This window comes from Mytilus edulis, chromosome 7 (genome assembly GCF_963676685.1).
Source record: "Mytilus edulis chromosome 7, xbMytEdul2.2, whole genome shotgun sequence".
In the NCBI taxonomy this organism is placed as follows: Eukaryota; Metazoa; Mollusca; class Bivalvia; order Mytilida; family Mytilidae; genus Mytilus; species Mytilus edulis.
The window spans coordinates 18445167-18473101 of record NC_092350.1 but is presented as its reverse complement, the minus strand read 5'-3'; the positions used below and the strand labels follow the sequence as shown (position 1 = coordinate 18473101).

At 32.3% G+C, this 27935-nt stretch overlaps 2 protein-coding genes and 1 long non-coding RNA gene across 4 annotated transcripts in view; 2 read left to right on the top strand and 1 right to left on the bottom strand.

The window, feature by feature from the left end:
• Positions 1–17720, top strand: part of LOC139480921 (putative ammonium transporter 1) — a 130946-nt gene extending 113226 nt beyond the window's left edge. For both annotated transcript variants that reach the window (XM_071263880.1, XM_071263879.1), the window contains 11 exons: positions 5253–5415; positions 7004–7093; positions 7524–7751; positions 8150–8244; positions 8859–8996; positions 9610–9843; positions 10311–10449; positions 13139–13233; positions 13925–14051; positions 15004–15144; positions 17345–17720. In XM_071263880.1, coding sequence (XP_071119981.1) covers positions 5394–5415; positions 7004–7093; positions 7524–7751; positions 8150–8244; positions 8859–8996; positions 9610–9843; positions 10311–10449; positions 13139–13233; positions 13925–14051; positions 15004–15144; positions 17345–17463 — 1428 coding nt within the window. In that variant the 5' untranslated portion in view covers positions 5253–5393 and the 3' untranslated portion in view covers positions 17464–17720. The remainder of the gene's footprint in view (positions 1–5252; positions 5416–7003; positions 7094–7523; positions 7752–8149; positions 8245–8858; positions 8997–9609; positions 9844–10310; positions 10450–13138; positions 13234–13924; positions 14052–15003; positions 15145–17344) is intronic.
• Positions 1127–3927, bottom strand: LOC139480909 (uncharacterized). Its single transcript, XR_011654537.1, has 3 exons — positions 3053–3927; positions 2484–2660; positions 1127–1943 (listed from the first exon to the last, which is right to left on the bottom strand). It is a non-coding gene; the product is annotated as an uncharacterized lncRNA (long non-coding RNA).
• Positions 17721–21354: 3634 nt separating the features above from the next.
• LOC139480908 (uncharacterized) lies at positions 21355–27570 on the top strand. The gene is made up of 3 exons (XM_071263855.1): positions 21355–21514; positions 25457–26826; positions 27405–27570. The coding sequence occupies exons 1-2, from the start codon at positions 21463–21465 to the stop codon at positions 26821–26823; spliced, it is 1419 nt and encodes a 472-aa protein (XP_071119956.1). The 5' UTR covers positions 21355–21462; the 3' UTR covers positions 26824–26826; positions 27405–27570.
• The last annotated feature ends 365 nt before the right edge of the window (positions 27571–27935 follow it).

Sequence of the window (27935 nt, the reverse complement as noted above, 5' to 3'; positions counted from 1 at the left end):
GTTCATATATTATCTTTCATACTTAATCATTTTTTTAACTTTTGTAACTCAATTCTCTAGCTATTTCTACTTTCTTTTGTATTTTGTTTCACTCACATAAAAAAAAATTGGGAGAAAATGAGTTCATGTACGCTAATTGAATTTGAAAATTTAAGAGTCGTTGTCGATAAGGAACAGTAACAATAAGAAACTAATATTGTATTTCAAGACAAAACAACGTCATATACTAGGCATGAACCAGTCTTCTGTCAAAGTTGGATCAAATTGTCCAAGGAAAATCCGAATGACTGTTCGTCCTTGAGAGTTTTATAATATTATACCTTATTGTTAAGCATTAGTTTATTCATAGCTATTTTTATTGGAATAATGTGAAACTGAGTACTGGGGTTCGGTTACATGATACAATTTTATAACCATCATATATCGTATATCGTATTCCAGAGAAATAACCTCATAATAGATACCAGGATTATTTTTTTTTTGCACCAGACGCGCGTTTTGTCTAAAAAAGACTCATCAGCGACGCTCGAATCAAACAAAATATAAAAAAGCTAAATAAAATTCGAAATTGAAGAGCATCGAGGACCAAAAAAAAAGTGCGTTTCGGAAAATGAGCGCCCCATTTATCCGATTTAATAATAAAAGTTAATCAAATTACTCACCTATAATGATAGACTGTGAACATTGTATAAATGAAAACTTTAGTTTAGAATTGATCGTCTGAAATTCTTTAACCATTGACTGTCCCAAAAATTTCATGAAGCCCGACTGCGTAATTTCACGTCCATATGTAGAAAACATTGCAATGACTGTTTGAATGTTCATCTAGCAGAGAAATGCATTAGGTTCCGAAAACAATTTCTCTGGTATTTTAAAATCTTACACTACAAATACTATTTGGGTAATTTAAGATAATAAGGTAATATCAATCGGTTATATTTTGGTAAAAACCATTGCAGAAACTAAAGCATGAAAATAGCATTAAGGTTTCACCAAATAAGTGTGTGCACTTTTTATACAAATGATGACCATTTCTTTGTTTTTAAATTCTCCCTCGCCCTGCTCGTCCGAATTTAAAGCATTTAATTTCTAATTCAATAGGCTATAAACAAGACAAACACAGATATAGGATTAGTTGCTCGCAGTAACATCGTATTTTCTCTTGCGATACAATATTTTATTTTACTGAATTGTACATATTTCTTCAATCGAAACATTATATAAACACATGACATATAACATTGTTCCTCTTTCGCATCGTTTCTTTTCCCCCGGCTAATGCCTCCAACGCCTGTACGTACAATAAACATAGCAGCAACTGCACATATACCTATGTGACCAACTTCAATCCGACGTAACTGCGAGCACCTTCGATACTAATACATTTAAATCCCAAACTTTATATAGTACCTTTAAACCCCACCCATAAAAACCGCCAAAACTTTCCTCGTGCCTCCTGCACCTAACATCAAACTTATAAATAGTACATACTGTTACAAAACCAGTATCCAAACTAGTTATACTAGTTCCCATCTGTAAATATTAACTACAAATAGCAAACGGGAAAAACCCTATTTTAAACGAAATAAAATACATTTAAATTCTCCCTCGCCCTGGTCGTCCGAATTTAAAGCATTTAATTTCTAATTCAATAGGCTATAAACAAGACAAACACAGATATAGGATTAGTTGCTCGCAGTAACATCGAAACAAAGGAAATGAAACAGTTCAGAATAAGATGCAATATAAAAAGTCTTTTGAGATATTGCTAATTGAAGATAAATCTTCAACCACTAAACTGGACCAATATCAGTTACAAGTCGACAATCGGAACGTCAAATACGACATATTGAACCGGAAGCTTCCGCAATAGATGGTTATGCAGACAAATGTTTTGCAAATCTTGAATCGATGGATAATTTCTCAAACTGTTTTCCTTGATTCTGCAAAAAGAAGAACACAATCAAAACTTCATACATACATGTACTTGTATCTTAATCAGATAAACATTAAACTCTATAGATATATACATATTTCATATCTATATACATCAACTTCTAATCATACTATGTGATTCTTTATGTTACACACTGCAACATAGCTCATGAAAGTCTAAACATATATGCATCTCAGATCTACATACATCAACTTCTAATCACACTGTGATCCTTTATGTCACACTGCGCAACATAGCTCATGAAAGTCTAAACATATATGCATCTCAGATCTACATACATCAACTTCATATCACACTGTGTGATCCTATTGTTACATTCATAAAAATCTAAACATATATATATATATATATCTATTATATCAACAACAACAAAAAAACAAAGTCTACAGCTATGTCTGAAGCTCTGACTTTGTACAAGGTTTCTTATTATCTTTGTTACATTTTTATTATCGATTTTAAATTAAAAAAGTTTTCCACTCAATATGTTATGTACCATGTGTACGGACTGTAAAATATTACTGCTTACCGTTTTAAAATCTCTCCAAGTTGAACTCTTGGTACTGTCCGATTTATCTCACATAAAAACGGGCTACTTTGTATACCTACACCTGCATATTTGTAGCATCCGGGAAATAATTAGCACATACATAAGGTCTCCAATATGGTACTAAAACTCTGATCGTTTTATAGTAAATGCGACCTGCTGATAAAATAAAATCAAAATTGTGGTATTTAATGAAAAAACATATAAAATTGATGATTATTACAAGTCTCATCTTCAAATCAATTGTATACATATATTTAATTATGTACAAAAGTTAATGCCTTCATATTTAATCTTTTGTTTTCTGTATATTAATTTAACTATACAACATCCCATGGTGCATTGTGCAACCAATCACATCGCTCCCAGCGACAACATTCCATGGTGCACTACACTGTGCAACCAATCACATCGCTCCCAGCGACAACATTCCATGGTGCACTACACTGTGCAACCAATCACATCGCTCCCAGCGACAACATTCCATGGTGCACTACACTGTGCAACCAATCATATCGCTAGCGATCTAATAAAATAAATTTCATACATACCATTTCAAACTCATCTGTAACTCGTATCACTCTTCGTGACAAAATCATCTCACTGCGAGAAGATTTAAACATATGTTGTTTCCATGTCTCAAATCTAGTACAAGTCTTACAAATTCTTTACCTGAACTTTGTACTGAAACAGTAATCAGATTTTATACAAAAGGTGGACACTGTAATATTTAGTGAGCTTTTCATCTATCAACTTTTAAATAAAAGTTGCATGCTTAAAAGCTGATTTGTTTTTCATATTAATGAACTCAACATGGTTCACATGATGATTATTACAAGTCTCATCTTCAAATCAATTGTATACATATATTTAATAATGTACAAAATGTTAATGCCTTCATATTTAATCTTTTGTTTTCTGTATATTAATTAAACTATACAACATCCCATGGTGCATTGTGCAACCAATCACATCGCTCCCAGCGACAACATTCCATGGTGCACTACACTGTGCAACCAATCACATCGCTCCCAGCGACAACATTCCATGGTGCACTACACTGTGCAACCAATCACATCGCTCCCAGCGACAACATTCCATGGTGCACTACACTGTGCAACCAATCACATCGCTCCCAGCGACAACATTCCATGGTGCACTACACTGTGCAACCAATCACATCGCTCCCAGCGATCTAATAAAATAAATTTCATACATACCATTTCAAACTCATCTGTAACTCGTATCACTCTCCGTGACAAAATCATCTCACTGCGAGAAGATTTAAACATATGTTGTTTCCATGTCTCAAATCTAGTACAAGTCTTACAAATTCTTAGCCTGAACTTTGTACTGAAACAGTAATCAGATTTATACAAAAGGTGGACACTGTAATATTTAGTGAGCATTTCATCTATCAACTTTTAAATAAAAATTGCATGCTTAAAAGCTGATTTGTTTTTCATACTAGTATTAATGAACTCAACATGGTTCACATGGTTCAGTATTGAATGGAAATATATAACCAAATTCTGTAGTATTTTAAAATAAAATCATAAACCTGTAAAACGTTTTTTAAAAGAACACAAATATATTGATTTTCGCTTCTAACTTAATAATACGTTCCAGGCATGATTTCAGAATGTAAATAAAGTCAACATTATACTCAACTCCGTCATGTGAAAACATGTTCCTCTTTCGCATCGTTTATTTTCCCCCGGCTAATGCCTCCAACGCCTGTACGTACAATAAACATAGCAGCAACTGCACATATACCTATGTGACCAACTTCAATCCGACGTAACTGCGAGCACCTTCGATACTAATACATTTAAATCCCAAACTTTATATAGTACCTTTAAACCCCACCCATAAAAACCGCCAAAACTTTCCTCGTGCCTCCTGCACCTAACATCAAACTTATAAAAAGTACATACTGTTACAAAACCAGTATCCAAACTAGTTATACTAGTTCCCATCTGTAAATATTAACTACAAATAGCAAACGGGAAAAACCCTATTTTAAACGAAATAAAATACATTGATTTTGATGGTTGGTTCTTCTTGTTGCGTCTTACGTGGTAAAAACGAAACTATGCACATCGATGAAATATATAATAAAACATATTGTTGAATACATAAAAAAAACATTTTTATTTGATTTCGATTCAAGGGTCTATCACAAAAAATCACCATTAAACAATGTGCAGAATTAATTTGTTTTAATCCTAAGTATGCAACACGAATGGGTAGAAATAGACCGATTACTGCGCATAACGACTTTCTGCTTGCTTAAACAATAGAATTGTCTCTGATTAAGATTATTTTAAATGTTGAAGATGGGCATGCCTTTTGCATATCGATAATTGATGAAAAGCAAATACCAAGATTTGATGTAAAATAGCTTAATCTTGGATTTCATTTTGGTCACATTTGAACAAATACAAAGACGGTTACCCAATATAAACAGTTAGTTGTAGTCTGTCTTGGTCGCCTTGCCTGTAGGGGTTAGTGTAACTGTTCATCGATGACTTTTTAATAAAACTTTTTATGTAAAATATTTTTAAAAAAAAGATAGTATCTATAAACTAAAGGTCATACATTATATAGGTGATTTGTATAGTTCATTAGACAGTAGTTTCAATCGAATAGCATAAAGTTAACATATGAATGGTGTACTGCCATAAGAGGTCTCTTAAAACTAATATCATATAGATCTTACCCGTTTTGTTAATCATGTCTTCAATACAGGCTATTACAAACCAAGTGTTGGAACTGGAGAAGCTACTGAATTCTTCTCGTGTCAGACTAGATCTTATAGAACACAATTCAAATGCGTCTATACAATGGCAACAGAATACAGCGGAAAATGCAGATATATTTTTCTTAATAATGATGGCAAATACTATTTTTTGTAAGTATTGTTTTAAATAGATTATTTAACATGGTAACCGCTGTTCTGTGTATGATGGTTGGATATGTTTCCTGTCTGTATAAATAAGTTAACTTGCACATGGAACGATATTCTTAGAAAAAGTAAATTAAAATTGCATATTCTTTAACTGATTCAAGACAATAACTTTAATATATCAATATTTCTGTGTGTACGATCGACCAAATAGATATAGAAAGATGTGGTATGAGTGCCAATGAGACAACTCTCCATGCAAGTAACAATTTATAAAAGTAAACCATTAATGGTCAAGGTACGGCCTTCAACATGGAGCCTTGGCTCACACCGAACAGCAAACTATAAAGGGGCCCAAAATTCTAGTGTAACACCATTCAAACGAAAAAACCAACGGTCTAATCTATATAAAAACGAGAAACGCGAAACACGTATGAACTACATTAACAGACGACGACAACGTCTGCTTTCTGAGAAAAATTAAATTCTTCTTTTTATGTGATAGTATTTCATTTCTTTTGCCGACTCAGAAATGGAAACAAAATTAGCAAAGCTAGAATCGGAATTGAATCTGACTAATTATAAATTAGCAAGTGTGAAATTAATTCTAGAAAATGTTGCGGGTGCTGGAGCTGTTAATCATTTTTTTTTACTCATTATGGGAATGATCATATTTTGTAAGTATAACAATAAGCTTTTAATGATTCCAGAAATTGTCTGCATGACACAGATTTCCTTCTCTGTCTCCAATAAACACATGTTTTAAATTCCAATATGTAAAGATTGAGATGTGGGGCACACTGCAATGAGTTACTGAAAATGGTTTGCTTTTTTTCGAAACATAAAATAAATTTAGAAATATGTACTTATGAGCATACATTTAAATGCTGATTAAAACTTTTTTTTGGTAATCATTATTTCGTGCAAAATAAGGAGATTTGCACTTCCCAACGGGAACTATTCAACAAAGTGTACATATATACCCTAAACAACAGAGTGATAATATTAAATGATGTTTGTTTTCTTCATTAACCGGTGCCACATGTGGAGCAGGGTCTTCTTACCTTTCCGGCAAACTGAGATCACCCCCAGTTTTGGCGGGGTTCGTATTGCTCAGTCTTTAGTTTTCTATGTTGTGTTTTGTGTACTGTTGTTTGTCTTTTTTGTGTTTGTTTATTTTTTAAAGCCCTGTCGTTGTCAGTTTATTTTCTAAAAGAGTTTGGATGCCCTTTTGTATCTTTCGTCTATTATTTAGGTCTTTTGTCATCGGTTGTTGCCGTTTATTCCTGTTCAGTCTGGGAAAAATTAGCTTTGAACTAGCTTTCAGTAATTGCGAGTAATCATAGTCCGGACGGTTTTGTATGTTTCTTCGTTGGGGTTTCTGTATGTTAGTTTTTCATTATGTTGTGCTTTGAAACCACTGTACCAAATTAGAGAGAACGTTGAAGGCTCTCAAACATACAACTTTTTCATTAAAAAAACTAATGAATGATGTTCTGTAATAATCTCTTTTATTCAGTAATGCATTGAACGGATTAATTAAATTCAGTTTCCTCCTAATTGTTTAAATAATTAGTAGTTTTTATTTTTGCAGTAATGCAGGGAGGTTTTGCCTTTTTGGAAGCAGGTTCAGTACGGAGTAAGAATACTACCAACATCCTCATCAAAAATCTGTTGGATGCATGTGAGTATTTGTAATTTGAGTAAGGTATCCATGAAATGAGGATGTTTAAGACTGATCAGATCAACGATTTACATGAAATTCTTGTGGAGTCAAATTTGGGAAAACTGCCACAGTTCATATTAAAGCTAAAAAATCAGAAATGTGTTAAAAAGTTAACTCCCATGCCATTTGAGACTCCGACTCATAAAAGAAATCAAAGTTATAAATCATATAAAAAGACGAGTTCTGTGTTGGTATATACGTTGTGTACAAATTATAATTTGTACAGTTTTTTAGTCTTCATATGTAAAATAGCGATAAACAGATTATCATTGGTCATCTCAACTCGATTGCTTTTCTCACTTTCGCCGTACCAGCTCAAGCGAGAAAATCATCAACGATAATATATAAGTATATGAACATCTTTGGAACGATTTGTTTTCCTTTGCAGTTATATCAGGTATATCCTACTGGATGGTCGGGTATGCGTTTGGCTTCGGAGATGGAAATGCTTTCATTGGTTACAGTGGATTTGCCTTGTCTGGAGTTGAAGGCAGTTCGTATGCTTACTGGTTTTTTCAATACGTTTTTGCAGCAACAGCAGCTACCATAGTTTCCGGCGCAGTCGCAGAGAGATGTGACTTTGTAGCATACTTGGTCTACAGTTCGTGTATCACAGGTGAGTAATTGATTGATGAATGGTTAAAGCCCATTTGTATATTACTTGCATGTTTGCAGGCGAGAACATGTTACTCTAAAATGATTTGAAATAACCCTTCTTTGTACTCTAGACATACCAATATGGATGACTCTAAACGGGAAAGTTTACAGGATAACATTCCAATGGAAAACATTTCACCCTATTTTGGAAAAATATTCTGGCACTGCACCCTTGTCTTATATTTTCGAAATATATATTTGACATTTCTATATTTTATTTTCCTCACATGTACTTACTACTTACAATTTTCTTAAATAATTAGCTGTACCTATATTTTGTCAGCATCTGATAATGTATAGCTTTTTATTTCATTGTTTACAAATATTATTAATTCTTAATTTCAATATGTTATATAGGATTTATTTATCCTGTTTTAACACACTGGGCATGGTCATCAGATGGCTGGTTAGTAGTTGGATTTACAGATGGGCCTATTGAAATAACATATAGTGTAAGTATGAATTAAACAAATGGTTGGTTATGCAATCCCATGGACTGTTCCAGAAAAAACATTTGTATACAAATATATATTTTTGAGTATGCATCAACGAGCTAATAGTTAGGTGAAAATTTAAAAAAGAGTTCCAGAAAAAAAACATATAGGGCTAAATAGGAGAGTTAAAATGACAACAAAAGTACTCTTTTGTATTTTTTGATTTTTTGTTTTGAACTTTTTTACAAAAAGATTCAAAATTTTCCAAAAGTAATCATATACAGACAAAAACGAAATACGACGAAAGCAGGCAATTCCAATTTCTGGCCACGATCTACAGGTCTCTACAGGTCTGGGCTGTATTTGAATTTCAACTAACACTTATGAAGGCTGATTGAATAACATGATTATTCGAAATTATCTCAGTTTTTGTAAAAGACATTCACTGCCATAATGCAGAATTCGTTTTAGTTTATCATATTTAACCTTTGTTTATCGTTTCACGTTGATATTATTGGAGTTAACAGAAAGCATTACCTACCTTTTAAGTATGAAATCTTTTATGTCTTGTTGAATGTCCAAACTTGAAAATTAAGTCATGCAAAAGCCTAATAATAAACTATTTTACATAGGATTTTGCCGGAAGTGGAATTGTCCACTGTGCAGGAGGTGTTGCAGCTTTTGTAGCTGCGGCTGTAATGGGACCTCGTATTGGTAGATTTGATAAAGAGACAGGAAACCCGGTGGACATTAAAGGCCATTCAGTTCCTGTAAGTGATTTGTCAGTGTCAATATGTTTTAAAATTGAAGATAAAGTTAGTTCTTTTCAAATGAATGCCCGAAACGAGTGTTCATTTTTTCACTTTTTGTTTAAACACATAATTTTATAAGTAGCGACTTTTAAATACTAACAGTAGGGTGATTGACCTTAATTTTAGTATTTCGCGGTTCAAGCTTAATTCACAGTCTTTTTCTTAACGTTTTACTTCAAAACTTTTATCCAATAAAACTATGACTTACGACATGTATACTTTTGTTGGACAAGAGTTAGAGACCGAAAAGCAGAGTCATTTTTTTTTAATCAAAACTACAATAATAGAATTGAAATGCATGTCGTTATTTACTTTAGGCAGATTTGAGCAAATATCATTTAATTAATTACTTTTTGTTCTCGATCTGTAAATCAATTGGTCAAAAACTTTTGCCGAAATTACCTTTTTCATTTCATTCGTTCGTCGAGACATCTTTGCTTGACACTCATCCATTTATCTCGTATATAACGTTTGTTTCAATTATAAACTTGTGTCAAATTTTGATACTATTGCACGAACATATTTCCACTTGAAAGTTGTTATTTGACAAATTGCTATTCGTTTGCTTCAGTTTGCAGCCTTGGGAGGATTTATCCTTTTGTTTGGATTTCTTGCTTTCAACGGATCTTCTCAGGGAGCGATCTCAAGTGCTGGTGATGGTGTGGCAGTAGCTACAGCTGTTAAAAATACTGTGTTGGGCGGAACTGGTGGTGCCTTTCTCACACTTACACTCAATAGACTAAAGTGGATTGGAGACAGTACTTGGAGCTTTTTAACAACTCTTAATGGGTGTTTAGCTGGAATGGTAGTTGTCAAATACGTTCATATTGAATATTCATAATCCTTTGTGGTACACCATGTTGTGTCTTTTTGAAATCTTGCAATTACTTTTTTTGTTCGTGCATATTCTTCAGATCAAATGTCCAGTATTAGAAAACGAATTTATAAGTTCATGAGGCTTATTGGTTGGATTTTTGGAAAGAACTGAAACCACAATAAACACTGTTTGATTGAACGTTCAGATTACTAATATTAAAACCTCGATTTAAATAATTGTTTAAATAACTTTGCTTTGAATCGAATAGTACGATATGGCATTCTCAAGCTCTCAACAGTCCGAATCTAAATAAAAGTATTAACTAATTTAACAGGCTACTACTAGGTATCAACTGTTTTACCTTCAAAGCAATTTCCTTTGAAGTCCAAACCATCTTGCTTATACCAAATCAGAGGCCTGTTATTATTCAAAGTTATTCCATCATTTGTTTGTAGGTTGCTGTGTGTGCCTCGTGTAATCAAATAACAACATACGGGGCATTTATTATTGGTATAATAGGAGGTGTCATGTATATGATAACTACATGGACAGTTTTAAAATTGAAGGTTGACGATCCACTGGATGCAACTGCAGGTAAACAATGAAACTTCATATATTGACCTTTAACAATGTAAATCGCAATCACATGTAGATAGTATCAGGCTTGTTACTTGGTTTACGCGTTCACATGTAGATAGTATCAGGCTTGTTACTTGGTTTACGCGTTCACATGTAGATAGTATCAGGCTTGTTACTTGGTTAACGCGTTCACATGTAAATAGTATCAGGCTTGGTACTTGGTTTACGCGTTCACATGTAGATAGTATCAGACTGGTTACTTGGTTTACACGTTCACATGTAGATAGTATTAGACTTGTTACTTGGTTTACGCGTTCACATGTAGATAGTATCAGGCTGGTTACTTGGTTTACACGTTCACATGTAGATAGTATCAGGCTTGTTACTTGGTTTACTCGTTCACATGTAGATAGTATCAGGCTTGTTACTTGGTTTACACGTTCACATGTAGATAGTATCAGACTTGTTACTTGGTTTACGCGTTCACATGTAGATAGTATCAGGCTGGTTACTTGGTTTACACGTTCACATGTAGATAGTATCAGACTTGTTACTTGGTTTACGCGTTCACTTGTAGATAGTATCAGGCTTGTTACTTGGTTTACACGTTCACATGTAGATAGTATCAGGCTTGTTACTTGGTTTACGCGTTCACATGTAGATAGTATCATGCTAGTTACTTTGTTTACACGTTCACATGTAGATAGTATCAGGCTTGTTACTTGGTTTACACGCTCACATGTAGATAGTATCAGGCTTGTTACTTGGTTTACGCGTTTACGTGTAGATAGTATCAGGCTTTTTACTTGGTTTACACGCTCACATGTAGATAGTATCAGGCTTGTTACTTGGTTTACGCAATCACATGTAGATAGTATCAGGCTTGTTACTTGGTTTACGCTTTCACATGTAGATAGTATCAGGCTTGTTACTTGGTTTACGCGTTCACATGTAGATAGTATCAGGCTTGTTACTTGGTTTACGCGTTCACATGTAGATAGTATCAGGCTTGTTACTTGGTTTACGCGTTCACATGTAGATAGTATCAGGCTTGTTACTTGGTTTACGCAATCACATGTAGATAGTATCAGGCTTGTTACTTGGTTTACGCGTTCACATGTAGATAGTATCAGGCTTGTTACTTGGTTTACGCGTTCACATATAGATAGTATCAGACTTGTTACTTGGTTTACGCGTCAACACAAGAATCATCATTGATGGCTGTATTAAAAGTAGTGTCAAATGACATTAATGAGTAAGGGTAATACAATCGTTGTGTATCGACTGATTATAACATCGACATTTAAGTGAAGACTATACCCGAATAAGACACATCTTATTAGCCAAATTTAAAAAAAAGTGATAGGATAGCGATTGAAACAAAAATATGGCAGTGCACTTGAAAGATTTTACATTTGGTCAACTTTTAAGTTAGCCTCCCGAAGTATTTGGGTTTGTTGTGGGTTTGGCATGTTCTGATAGGTTTATTATGCTGCATAGTATTATTTTCAAATCTGTAATATTTGGATTCGAGCACAACTGACGTGAACTCGTACCAAAGGTCGTAATTGTTATGTAATATAGTTACGAGTGTATCGACATGAGCACAAATGTCATTATGAATTTGGTAAATATTACATTATCACTATAATCTTTCTTTAGGATTAGCTTGTTCCTGTCAAAGGTTTATCTACATGAGTGGTTCGGACGCAACAAATTTATTAAAGTCATATGAAACGAGTGACTGGTGAAGAATAATGTTTATCCAATTCTTGAACCAATGCATGTTTATATCATAAACGTAGTCTTCTATGCACGATTATATCATTTTTACGCAAATATATCGTATAATCGTCGATTTTTTTTCTCTCTGTCTGTTATGATTTAACAAATATGGCTGCTCATTAAATACCGTGTTTTGAAGCCGAAGTTTACCGATTGTCACCTTATAGTAAAGAATCAACAAAAGACATGGATATTGAGCACTTGTTTAACATGATAATTGTTTATTTTAATGGCAGATCAATGCGTATTGCGATCACCGGTTGCGAGGAGGGTCACGATTAGATCACTTTGCATACGGAAAATATGTCGGCGAATTGCTTCCTGGAAGCAAGCAATTAAAAATAAGTAAACTTCTTCTAAATGTGGACAAATCAAAGAATTTTCCTCAGAAAAAAGTATATGTACATAAGTTGTATAATGTAAACTATTCTTTTAGTTATAAAAAAAAACATGTGCATATTTTTTTTAATATGAGGTTTCATATGACTTTGAGTTTTATATACTGTATGTTTAACATTTCTCACTCGTTTATTTTCGTCGATTAGACATAGCCGGTTCTGGCAAAATCACCTGCCGCTGGATATAACTTTGTTATCACATAACATACGACTTAAACATGGTAACATTTTTGCCTTCAGACGGCATATCATGACATATATTTTTCCGTATATATTTTTCATTCTTTATAGTACGCAATGATTCATCACTCTTTACAAACTAAGATTTTTACTACCTCAGGCAAAGTTGTCCGAGATGCGTTTGGTAACTCTTTTTCGTGTTCTTTTAAGTCGTCTAGCTCATTATTAATAATCCATGCACCTTATCTTTCAAACTTTCGGGTTTGAACATTCCTGATTAAGGTTAATCAAGAAAAGCATATCGAACGTACCAATTTTATACAGCGTTATTTTCATTACAGTACATTTTGGTGGTGGTGTTTGGGGAGTGATAGCATGTGCCTTATTTTCAACAGAATTTGGAGTTCTTTATCACTGGGATAAAAGATCTGCATTGGTTAGTAATAAATAGAACTTCATGACGAAAAAAATATCTGAGTTTTTAGAATTGTAATTCAGAGACATTAGATACTTAACTTCCATTCTACAATTCCTGCTCGTAAACAATAATATAAATATAAAATAGATTTTTTTTTATAATAGAGTCCACCGTTTATCCCTGGGCGTTGGATCATTGTAAACACAGGGCCCCTTGTGTATTCTTCCCTGGGTTACACAAGGAAAATTGTATTCAGGTGATTTTCAATAAATGTATTTCAAGTCTTAAAAAAATAAAAAAAACAAATAAAAACAAAATGTTTTACATTGCCATTTGTTTGCATTTTGCACTGATTTATCTTTCTTTAACAACGTTGGAATCATACGAATCGTTATTACTAAAATATAGACAAATTCCTTTATGCTTATTCCTACCATACACAATATCAAAATGTTTATTCTTGTTTTGAACAATACATGCATTGAAATATGTGGTTTTTTTTAATATTGCATGTTTTCGTGTACGATTCTCAAATAGAGTGACAACATGTGTTAAGTAAATGTATACGGGTTGTGTGAGCATAATAACTGCTAAAGGAATCGGGATGTTATAGATTCTTAAGGTCAAAATACTACTGTCTCCTATCCCAAAAATGATCTTTTTAGCAGGACCTGGAAGTCTATCTATATTCGTTTAATTTACATTTCAGCAATTAGCTTGGCAGTTGGCAGGATTATCTGCAATCATAACATGGACAGCTACTTTAAGCTTTATAATGTTTTACACACTGAAGAAGGTTCGCCTGCTTCGAGTTTCATTTGAATTTGAAATGAAAGGTAAGACAAGACTAAACAAAAAATTTCAACAATTTTTTTAAAAGTATAAGTTTCTGAAGAAATGGTTCTATTTAATATTTTTTCGGAGAATGTTAATTTAGTTTACAAATTTAAAAAAAAGGGAATTAGATTACATAAATTATTGGTATGGAATGTTTGAACTAAAATTTTCTGATATTTCTATTTATAATTTTAAATTCAATATTACATTCCACTATTATGTAATGATACACATAATTTCTTATGTGGTATAATTATCGTTGGTCATTAGAAATAAGTACTGCATGTCATTTATAAAACAGAGAGAGAGAATCACCACAGTCGAAGAAAGACCAACAAAATCATGAACATAGTATGAAATTCAAAACAGTGTAGCTGTGGCCATTGATTGACACATTAAAATCATTCATTGACTGGGACAATTTAGGTGAACGTTTGTATGTAACGACCAATGCTCACTATGTACTTTTTAAAGACACTTAAACTATGGGGTCACCAAAGGTTCTCAACACCTAAATAAAGTAATTCGAAAAATTAATCAGAAATAACACGATATTTTGATTTATATCAATTATATAAATCAAAACACAAAGGTTATTCCTGATTAATTTTTCGAATTATTTTATAATTAAAGGCGTTAAGAAACCTTTGTTGACCCCACAGTTTAAATGTCTATCGTAGGTACGTCATGAACAGTGGTTGTTACAGACAAACGTTCACGTAAATTGTCCCAGTCAATGGATGATTTTGATGGGTCAATCAATGGCCACAGCTACACTGTTTTGAATTTCATACTATAAAGAATAAACATCAGTCTATAAAACAGTAAAAAGATTAGGACTAGCATATCCTGCTCCACAGTTAGACTCGTTGTGTTTTACTAAGAAATACTTTTTATAGAGACAATTATGAAAGTTTTTTTGGTAATGTATGAATAATTCATATTTTATAGGTCTCGATATACCAAAACATGGTGAACCAGCGTATCCTGCCGAGTCATATGGTCATGGTTGGGGCGAGACGGGAGATGCTTTAGGTTTCATGGTAGAAAACTTGAGGCATAAATCGCCCACTATCAACACTAAGACGTCAGGTAGATTTTGTATACGCCCGTCAAAATTTTGACGGGACGTTTTATGGTTTGCAAATGTCCGGCGTCCGTCTGTTTTTCAGTCTGTCCGTCTGTCCGTCTGTTCGTCCGTCTGTCCGGCGTAAACATGTCGCATCGTAACTTGAGAACGACTCAACCAAATTTCATGAAACTTAATACAGTTGTTCTTTATAATGGTCAAACGATCTGTATACTTTTTGGTGAAAATTATATTAAATAAAGGCAACAGTAGTATACCGCTGTTCAAAACTCATAAATCCATGGACAAAAAACAAAATCGGGGTAACAAACTAAAACCGAGGGAAACGCATTAAATATAAGAGGAGAACAACGACATAACACCGAAACGTAACACACACAGAAACGGACCAAGCATCAGACAAAACACCACGAGAATAACAAATATAACATTTAACATATTAAAACTTTTTGAGTTACGGGACTTTGTAACTAAAACATGGGTGTGGTTTTTTTTCACATGTCACGCTGTATCTCAGAAACGATTGATGATAATTGCTTAAAACTTTACACACTTCTTAGTTATATTAATCTCAAGGTATGTATCATTTTTGGTGATGATTCAAAAATTTGTTTTTTAGTTATTTAATATTTTGTAAAAATGGGGGATGGGGTTTTTACATGTCGCGCCATATCTCAAAAACGATTTATGATTATTGCTTAAAACCTTACATACTTATTAGTTATATTAATCTAAAGATCTGTATACTTTTTGGTTTTGATTCAAAATTTTATTTTAGAAATATTGAGTTTTTGTAAATACAAAAAAGGGGGGTGTTCACATGTCACACTGTATCTCAGAAACAGTTTATGATTATTGCTTAAAACTTTACACACTTCGTAGTTATATTTATCTAAAGATCTGTATACTTTTTGGTGATGATTCAAAATTTGATTTTAGAAATATTGAGTTTTTTGTTAAAAAAAAAGGTGGTTTTTAACATATCACGCTGTTTCTCAGAAACTATTTGTGATTATTGCACACAAGACGACGGGCGTATCATGCGCTCATGGCGCAGCTGTTTATTTTAAATTGATATTTTGTGAATATTCTTGAACAAAGTGATTATAGATTTTCAAGTAATGTTAATTAAATAAAGCGTAAGTTTTGATTTGTGTGCACAATGTAGTGTTTTTGTATGTCTGCTCTAGGGAAAGCTTAAAATGTACTATGTACAATAATCTGTTTACTGTAAATTATTGAAAAGTATAGGTTAAACAAATTTAAATCTCTCAGGAACATGTCCCTGATTAGTCAAAATTTGTGAATTAAAGACATTCTTTTTCTTAGGTATTCCGAAATTAAAAATGAATATCTCTCTGACAAATTCATTTCCACTGTTACAAACATTAATACTTAATGCACAGCTGTGCAAATTTTCACGCACTAACTTTAATTTCATACATTTTTAAACCAATTTTGGTATTTTTTTTACTTTTAGTATTCGAGCGTCACTTTGTAAAGGAAACGTATTCGAGCGTCACTTTGTAAAGGAAACGTAATGCGCGTCTAGCGTACAGAATCGTTATGCTGATATGTATGATGAATTTATTGAGAATATATTCGGTAGAAAATATAGTACTGTTACAGATTTATGAATGGTGTAATGGCCTAAATCACATTTTGCACAACGTTTTACAATTTTGAGGTTTCGAAGATCTGTAACTTCGTTATTGATTTGCCTGTCCAATTGTTTTTATTTGAGCACCCTTGGTGTGCTCTTTATGTAGACTTATCGCGGGTCTGGCTTACTAAAACTTCACAGCTTGTTTCTTTGATGAGTTACCGGTTTCAAACAAACCTAATTATTTTTACTACATTTGGGCCGCGTGTAGTTATTTAAAATTTCGGAAACTCAAAACAAAAATATGCATTTATATATAGAGGAGTTATACTGACTAGAAAGGTGCTTACAGGAATGGTCAAATCATCTTAGTTAATGTGTTCCCCCGGATTTGGTTTTTTTTCTCAATCGATTTATGAATTTTGAACACCTGTATACTACTGTTGTCTTTATTTAGGTGACCTTCATATGATCAACCACAAAACTCCAAAATATATAAATTAAGCATGGCTAGAAAATATTGAAATAAAGATCTATTGTCATAAGAAAATCATATCAATACTATTTGCTTCTGAAAAATAATTGAATACTCATTGCAGGATCTCCTGAGGTAGATTCTCTCAATAAACTGAATTCCAGTGTGAGTACTATTAATACAATGGTTCAGAACGGATCTACGGAAACAGTTCCAGAAAAACAGGAACAGACTAAATTCTAACGTATATGCAGTTTTACATTTGTATAGTTAATGAAGATCTGTATTGGAAATATAAGCCTTGCCAGATTTTGAATGCAGTGTTGTTGGCCTTTCATTATAGACAGGAGCCCCAAACTCACCATATGTAAACGGAATTATATGACCATAATCATTATTATTACATTATTGTGTACAGTTCAAACATATATCTTGTTTTTTATTCATATAGTCTATTACTTTCTCATTTCTGTTCTTATATAAATAAAGAATAAATTTCGCATTTTTCTTCTTTCTATCTTATAGATTCTGTGGTTGGACATGTTAGTCATCAGAGTTGTTCCCTGACGTGGTATTTTATATTTTTTGTATTTTCTGCTCGTTCAGTGCTTCAATGTTCATCGAAATATGATTAAAAAAAAAAAGGGTTGTTGAAAACTCACAAGATCGTTAATGATAGTTTGGTACGCGTTTCGTATAAGACTCACCAGTGGCACTCTTATCAAGCCCAGATGGAAGGCTAATTCGAGTACAAAGTTGTAGAGCGAAATGTTGTACCAAAAGACAGCGAGAGCAATCCATGCCTAGTGATAAGTGTTACGCAAAATTTTATAAACAGTAGATTAACAGAATTACATAATAGTAATAAGAAAGATGTTACTTTTGGAACAGCAATTACTGATCATTGTGAGTTCCTGAGTCCACCTCATCCTCATTTGCTGAGTTCCTTTTGCTCTGTCGTTTTAATTTTTTGCCATAGGGCTGAGTGTTTTCGACACAAACTGAGACACCGTTATAACTGTTAAACTAATTTCATCAGAGGTACTCATGTTATAGTTGCAGTGTATTTCCTCGAAACCTATTTTAACCATATCATAATAAAAAAAAAATGTTTGATTTAAGAGCACATGAAAGATCCATGTGTAGGTAATCCTTGCTGTGAACAGTCATCTTAAGAAATAAGAAAATCTTTTTAAGTTTTATTTTTTAAGAAAAACACTTCTTGAGTACACAATTTTAAAAAAGGTTTTCGTTGATGATTTTTTTACCGCTGCTGGTTCCATACCACTGCTGTTCAACATTCGGTCTCTTTTAATACCACCAGTCTAGTAAGTCAGCACTTTAAAGTGTATGTCAACATGAAATTCATTGAAAAGTTCATTTTCTGAAAAATGCAATGTTTGTAAAATGTTGAAATCTTCGACACAATAACAAATTACTACCCCAGTCACATAAAGTGTTTTCCGAATTTTTTATTCTCTCTAACTTCGTTTTTGACTTTGCCTAACATATTTTGTCATGACTTGGCCTTGCATATTTTGTCATATAAGGGCTACGGATGAGTATTATATAAACAAAACATTCGTTAGACGACCTACACATAAATAATCTTGGTATCTTTGATGAGTTTTCACAACCACTTGGTCGATGTTAGTGCTGAGGTTATCACCAGAATAGAAGTCAGCACTATTGTTTCTACATGAAATATCTTAAAATGCTCATTTATTAGAAAATTACATGTTTAATAAATGTTGAAATATACAAAACACTAAGGCTAAGGCATAGAGAGCCTTGGTCGTATTTTGGAAATCTCTTCAAATTCGTATTTTCTTTGAACGTCACTTATTATTCTTATATATGTACATGAAACGCGTGTCTTGGCTTTTTGGTGAGATTTTACAACCAAAGGATCAATAATAAAATTGAGAATTGAAATTGGGAATGTCTTTGCGACAATAACCCGACTAAAGAGCAGAAAACGCTGATTGTGGGCGTTAAGTTATCCGACAATAAGTCAGCACTTTTCTGATGACATGAAATATAAATAAAGGCAACAGCAGTATACCTGTGTTCAAAAGTCATAAATCAATTTCGAGAAAGCAAATCCCAGTTAAAATTAAAACCGAGGGAAACACATCAACTTTAAGAGAAAAACAAAGGAACACCGAAGAGCAACAAAATCAAACGCCAACATACATAGAAACGAATTATTTTGATAACAACTGCCATATTTATGACTTGGTACATGACATTTTATGAATAAGTGGTTGGTTAAACCTGGTTTTCTGGCTAAACTAACCTCCCGCTTATATGACAATGTTGAATTATATCGCTAAAATGACAACTCTGCATGACAGAATACAGCACAAATACACAAAAGAACACTTTAACATCATTATACTGACTTCATATATAGGAGTGTGCTATTTACACAGAAACTGTTCCACCAGAGATACGAGGAGGAAATATTAAAAATGATACTCACTAAATTGTCATGCAAAGAGGATAAAGCATCAACAACCTCCGGATTATTGTGTTGGTTAGAAAAACAGAAACATATCGTCCGGAAAGGTGTTTGATTCATTCATCACACTATTATTTCTTCTATTGCTTTTGTAAGAAATAAAGGTTCACATTTGCATAATTCATTATTATATTATTCATATCACACGTACTTGAATTAGGCTGTGTCAAAGTAGTAATATATATGCGTTAGACTTTTTACATAAAGAAGTAACATTTTTATAAACCAGATAAAACAACAGAAGCAACTTCTGTTATGTCAGCATATCAGTACATGATTTATATTGCAAATTTTTTTTATCATCACAATTCATTTTTTTCTTCAAAAAAAGCACTGTGTAATCGGATTTCATTGGCGCACTCCAATACGAGGATTTAACTGAACAATGTTTGTTTATGTTTTTAGCAGATACTTATAAATGGAATGTCATTTAAGTGATGATTATATTCATGGTTTAAAAAATCAAAAATAAAACTGATCATGACTGTCAAAGATAATACTGTCAATGATACCGTGATACGAGAAGACTTACTATTTTTAATGTTGAAATGGTAATCAAATCTCAAACTCTATATATTTAGCTACTACTACTGTTTTTGATTTTGACATTTGCTTAGGGACTAGCCGTTTAGAATTTTCCCGGAGTTTCTGTTTTTTGTTTGTTATATCAATTTTTAGATACTGTATAGAGAACCATGAGGAATATGGAAAGTATTTTTTGTCAAAGCGTTAATTATATTCGATATGAGATTTTACAAAAAAAGCTGGTGATTAATTCTTGTACTTTTAGTTTTTTTCATGACCAGTTTTGTCGAAGATATTATTATTATAATTATAACTACTAATTATTGTTATTATTATTATTATTATTATTATTATTATTATTATTATTATTATTATTATTATTATTATTATTATTATTATTATTATTATTATTATTATTATTATTATTGTTATTATTATTATTATTATTATTATTATTATTATTATTATTATTATTATTATATTTTTTTAAATTATTATTATTATTATTATTATATTTTTTTAAAATTATTATTATTATTATTATTATATTTTTTTAAATTATTAGTATTAGTTTTATTATTGTTATGATTACCATCATTAATATTATCATAATCATCCTAATAGTTATTATTATCATTATTATTGAAGAAAATGATGGGGGAAAAACACAAAACAAATGTAAAAAATCGTACAGCTAGTAGTGTTGCAAATAATGGGACTAAACTTCCAAGTTTAATGTTATCATTTTAATAAATCAAAATCTACAACTACCTTAGATAATCGATATCGTCTTCATGAACAATAAAAGGATGACAGAAACTTTATTGGCATATGATCATGGTAGAATTGCATAACCTGATCCATAATTATGTACTTCTCACCTTTTACAGGTAATTGTGCATACCAACATGTAACAAGTATCATAAAATGCAATATTGACATGCTTGTTTCAGACATGAAACATTCTAATGACCATATCATACTGTATATTTATTACAAAATAATTGCTCGTAAATACTTCACAAAACGTCATCAGTGACCATCTCTTGTATCTTACCAAATATAATATTTTAGATTGTCTTGCCAGCATGATCGTCACATTGTAAAGTTGTGTTTTGTTTTTCTATTATATGATGAAAATAATAATTAATTTATGGGAATTTATTTTAAAAGTTACATAATTTAAGTAAAAGATGATTGGAGTTCTATATGCTGTATTGTTCGTTTTGATTGCAGATGTAAAAAGTAAGTTTTTATGTATTTAAAAATTTCAATTGTATATACACTTTATGATTTCGTCAGCACGTAAATTAGGAGATAACTGTATTGTATTTTAAGCTCCGACGGCATCAATTGGGGATTTGATGGTCGCAAATTAAGTTTACTGGCGACGCGTTAACGGAGACAGTAAACGGGTATTTGCGACCATCAAATCCCAAATTGATGCCGTCGGAGCTTAAAATACAATATTGTTATCTCCATTCTAATGAAACTGACAGAAAACAACGTTAAAACATGTATTTAAAATCTGTCATATGCCGTCTGCGCTTGCGCGTACGTCCCATAGCATCAATTGTCAATTGATGCCATGTAAGAAAGTGACGTTATCCAATCAAAATGAACGTTACAAACGTTGTTGCGTTAGAATGGTTATTCTTACGTCTTGATTGGTTTTATCATATGTATTGTCCGTACAAATAATTTCATTAGTCCACAATTCTAGATAACTTAGAAAAAAATACATGTATTTTTAAAAGCTATTTCTTATTATATTCAAGTATTAATAGAATATTATTCGAAACGTACATGAAGTGTTTAATTTAAACCGGTAGGGATCGACATTGTCTTTTTGTTTTAATCTTTCACTCAATATATCAACCCTGGATTCTATTCATTTTTTTTTTAAATCAAAAACTTTTAATATGATACAGTTCTTGTTATGTACGTGAATATATAACTTGTAAAAATAATATAAAAGGAAGATTTGTGGTATAAATATCGAGACAACTCTGCATCCGAGTAAAAAAATGGTGAGGTCACCCGTACTATCTTTAATAATGAACAAAACCCATATCATATAGTCAAAGAAAAAGGATGCCAATGTTAAATGTTTGATAATTCTAGAGAGAATTATTTCTAACTTATCTCGAAAACAAGCACACGGACCCTTAATTTTTGTTCGGATTATTTAGATTCTTTACTTATATACTATTATTTTATAACAGTCTTTTCAAACAGTTGTTATATTAAAACAGAGTATTGTAGTGAGTATCGAACATCCTTACATAGTTAAAATATGATTATAATAACTTTATCCGGGGGCATCAGTGGCCAAACGATTTAAGTAGTTCTACTAATGTAGTCACAAGCCATTTAACAATGAGGTTGTGAATTCGAACCCCGCTCGTGTGGATGCACTTGATTCCAATCTTAATTGACTAGGATTGTCAGTTTTCCTATCGAGGGTTTCCTACACCAATAAAAACTGGCCGCCACGAAATAGCCCAAAAGTAATGTCTATTTGACCGGCACCAGCAATATATATTGAATTTGTTGTTGGTGCTGGAAAAAAGAAAATATGTTATTTTGCTGGCATTAGGTACGCGGAAGCAAAGTTACAAACTATTTTGTTTACACTAAAAACTGACTTTTATTTCAAAAGCCAGTTAAATTTTTATTTTTTTATTTTTGAAGCTATGTGATTGACTTTGTAATATTGTATACTATTTTATCAAATTTTGATGCAATGAGATTTTTAACTTTCATTTTCCCTTATAACACACAGTTATAAACATCTGAGATTTTATTCTTTATAATGAGTTTATATGCATACATATAGCTTGCTGTGACTTCTGAACTAGGGAGATACCCAATGTATTTTTATATTATATTAGCAATGTTGAAATATTATCATCGACTCGATAATTCTAAGAACATGTTATTATATGATGCATATTTATGTAGTAAAGAACTTCACAATAATAAAGTGAATACTGTGAAAGTACTTTTATTCGTGGGGTACCAATTTTCGTGGTTTTCGTGGATGATTTTATCCACGAATTTAAGTGTCCAACGAAATAAATCAACCATTGTCCAAATCAAGACATGGAAAGATCCCCATCGGTAGGTTTGACCACTGATATGATCTACAGAATATATTGAATAATGCAGGATTATACCCATTTAATCTTTAATAACCTAAACTGTACAACTTTTGATCTTTTTATTCTCATAAAAAATTTTGTTGATCGACGAAAGTCAGATTTCCGGTATTGTTTTGCTAGTATGATAAAGTGTTCATTTTATATCCTCATAGTTCTCCTACATATGGGAAATAATAATTTCATGCTGGGCTTGATTTTGATAAGAATTATTTGACAATTCAAGATACGTTTAAACCATTTATTTTTGTTACTGTTTTCTTTAGGTGACATGTGTATGGCCTAAACAACACCTTTGATGGTCTTTAATCTGTTGATAACTTTATCATAAGTTAATTAGTGTTATCACTACGATTTACACGGTCAATGTTTACTTTGCAATTTCCTTCAATCAAGACTATTTGTAACCTTCGTTTCTAAAGGCTTTAATTTTTAATTATTTTTTTATATTAGAAAACTAAAATCCACGAATTCAAAAACCCACGAACATGTTAATATTACTCAAACCACGAAAATTGATACCCACGAATTAAAGTACTTTCACAGTACATGGTTTTCAAGTATAGACTGTATTTTGAAAAAGCTGGCATACAAACATGTAATTTAAAAACCAGTATCTACTCTTTCACAAAATTTATCAAAGATGAGCTATATAAAAACTATCTCCATTTCTGGAAGGAAAATAGAAATAAAGTTTTACAATCAGATCAAGGTAAACTTACTACCTATTTTTCCTTTAAAACTCTATTTTGTTTTGAAAAATATTTGGATCTAAAAGATTTTGGATTAAGACAATCAATCTGTAAAATTAAAATAAGCGCTCAACCATTAAGGATTGAGACTGATAGATATGCTAAACTTTATGTGAATAGGACACTGAGAAAATGTTTATACTGTACTTTAAATAAAGTTGAAGATGAGATACACTTTGTAACTGAATGTCCACTATATATTGATAACAGAAATGAGTTTTTTACTGAAATTTCTCTAAATTGTAATAATTTTCAATCTTTAGACAATTTTTCAAAGTTTTTATGGCTATTTACACAAGAAAATTTAAATGTGTATAAATGTTTAGGAAAGTATTTATCTCAAAGTCTAGAGATAAGGAGAAGTTCAAAAATAAGAAATGCAAATTAGCCACAAATATACATATTTTGAGTGGTATATAATTTTAAATGGTATAATTTAAAGATGTAAATTGTATTATCTGGTTCTGTCCTGGCCTTTTATAGCATTTTTAATAGTATTAAACAATGTTGTTTTCCTATATTATATGTCTCTAATATATGTCTAATCTTACGTACTTGTATGTAATGTCATGAAAGCTCTTTATAGGGCCCTTTAATTGGAAATAAAATATTCTTATTCTTATTCTTATTCTTATAGCATTAGACTGCCACTAGCTGATTTTAGAACTAATTACAACTACATGTTTAGATATGACTTCATTGCAACTAATGAATGCTCAATATGTTGTTTTTTTATACTTTGACTGATAAATGTTTTTAAACGATAAGATGTGTGTGTATCAAAAGATGTTATTTTACCTGTTTACTTATTTAACTACTAGTACATCACTCAGTAAATATTTGATTCTTTTATGTTGATAGTGCACATTTTAATATTACTTTTCAAAAGTAAATATTGAATTTCACAATTCACAAACAACTTACAAATTAACAAATTGACTATGTAGCTGGTGCCGGCAAACTAGCCATTTCTATAGAAATGGATATTTTGCTGGTTTGAATAAGGATATTTTAATCAGAGCCGGCAAAATAGCCACTGCCAAAAAAAGATATGAGATGTCGTATGATTACCAATGAGATAACTCGCCACAAACCTAACGACACAGAAATTAATAACTATAGGTCACCATACGGCCTTCAACAATGAAATGAAACAAAGTTATGACAGCTAGAAAACTAAAACTAAAAAAAAAAAACTAAGACTAAATAGGTTTGCTGAAAACATGCCATTACCATATTTTTTAATATTTACTATGTCTTCCTTTGATTTTCAGCACAAGACACGCAGAGGAGGAACCTTCTATTTGTAAACAGACACGAACCAACTAAAGATGGAACTTTACAGACAAAAACCCAACAAACAGTAGTGGTGTCTCCAGAAGTAGTGATATCTAAAAGACCTAGTGGCAAACATTCTCCGGCAGATATCAATACTCCAAAACATCCATCTCCGTTCGGAAGCGCTTTTTTGCCTGTAGGGTTCCTTTCAAACCCTTCCTCAAATAATGCAATTGGACCAACTGTTATAAGTCCCATATCAACTACCAGTTCAGGATTTAATGGAATAACTCAATCCATTAATAGTCTTATTGCATCAGTTAACAAACACACAACCCTATTAACGAAATCTATTCAAACTGATTTGCAAAGGCAGACAAATGCTTTAACTGGTTTGATAAAAGCATCAGCAGAGAAAAAGATGAACTCAGCGTTGTCAGATGTTTTCGGTGGATTTCAAGGTGAAAGGAACGACAAAACCATACCTGTAACTAATTCACTTTTCAGTGGATTTCAAGGTGAAAGGAACGACAAAACCATACCTGTAACTAATTTACTTTCATTTTCAAATACTAACATTCAACCATTCAACAATCGACAACAAAATGTCAACCAAATAGGAAACTTAGGAAGACGTATACCTCTGGTTCTTCGAAACTCAAACGATTTGGTTCAACAATCACAATTTGTTAGATCACCACCTCGTCCCGAGTCTTTTAGACCCATAGTCGTATCTAGAGAACCAGCATTGACAGTATCGCGATCTAGAGAACCGGCATTGACAGCATCGCGATTTAGAGAACTAGCATTGATAGGATCGCGATCTAGAGATCCAGCATTGACAGCAGCGCGACCTTTAGTTCTAGCTCCAAGAAGGTTTTCATCAAACCAAAGAAACACTGACAATAGGTCAAGGACACGACAGGCCATGGATACAACTGACACTAGGTCAAGGACACGACAGCCAATGGATACAACTAACACACGAACAAGAATACCTTTAAATCCGTCTCGTCCAAGATCTGAAACGCGATTGCAACAGTTACAATCAAGAAGACAGCCTACAGTTACTAGAAACAGATTAGCGCAGTTGCAAGTAACAAGGCAGCAAATAGCACGTGGACAGAATACACCCATTCAACGTCAACGGGCACAGACCAGACCAGTAACAAGGCAAATGGTTCAGACGCAACAATCTCGTCGATGTCCCTCGCAGGACGATTGTAGACCGATAGTACCAGCCACGTGCAGACGAACTTCGTATATAACAGACGACAATGGAAGGCGGTTATGCAGAGGTTGTGATGAGGACAGCTGTGCATTTGCAGGATTTGAAACAAGATGGGGTCATGGATTTGGTTAAATGGTGCGTTGATTTTTAGATTTAATCCAAACTAATATATATAATACAAATAAAATATAACGATATCATATAAACAAAGAAGATGTGGTATGATTGCCAGTGAGACAACTCTCCGCAATAGACCAAACAAAACATACAAATACCGGTATTGTCTTTATAGTTTGTTTGTTTTACAACAATAGCTCTCGTTTCTAGATTTTGGCTTCAAAGAGTAAACGTATGAACATTTGAAAAATATACAATTTAAAAAGTGAAGTTGTCAAAATACAGATTCGAAAGATGTTATATGATATTCTACCTCTTCTATAAAAATAGGTAGATGCGATATGTTTGCTCATGAAACAACTTTGCTGACTTTTTTTCAAATTTTGTAAATGCCTATTTTTCGTGACCTTTTTGTGTATATTGAGGTTAAAATTACCATGCATGGTCATGTATTTCTTTAAAATTCGTGCCATATACTTATTTAGAATCAGCCATTTCTAAAATAAAATAAAATAAGGAACTAATGTTGTGATAAATAAAGTATATAAAGGAAATAGATAAAATATTGATATACTTGTAATGATATTTCATTTCAGATAACTTATTCTATAGGATGATAGCAAGACGCTTCCTCTGCAGACAAAGAAGAAAGGGGGGAAATATTGTCTTTGTTGATTATTTCGTCTGTTTAAAGATGAAACGGTGCTGAGTAAATTATATTTTTATACGACTTATGTGAATAAATACGTAAAAAAATATATTTATTTACCATTATAACTTTTCTTCAATTTTCCCAGTTTAAATCTTTGCGATAAATAATTCATTCATTTATCACCTCTTTGGTCAAATAAAAGGATGTCCGTTTGATATTTTAGTGAATAGACGGGAGGATTTTGAAAATGAATATGCCGGCCTGGTGAGGACTGAAAATGAATAACGTTGCCCAAAACAGAACGCACAATATTAGATGTGTACACAAATGAAAATAAATGGTATAAACAAAACAAAAAAAAAACAAAAAATCACAAACAGAGAGAATATGAGTAACCTGTATATTCAATATCTTGGGTTTTATGGTATATTACGATTTTGGACAGCTGGGTTTTGATGGTGTTTTATTTCTATAT

Bases quoted from the DNA above. Each gene is read 5' to 3' on its own strand.
- LOC139480908 (XM_071263855.1), top strand. From the start codon at position 21,463: ATGATTGGAGTTCTATATGCTGTATTGTTCGTTTTGATTGCAGATGTA. The intron at 21,515-25,456 runs GTAAGTTTTTAT...TTTGATTTTCAG, and splicing joins TTTGATTGCAGATGTAAAAA to CACAAGACACGCAGAGGAGG.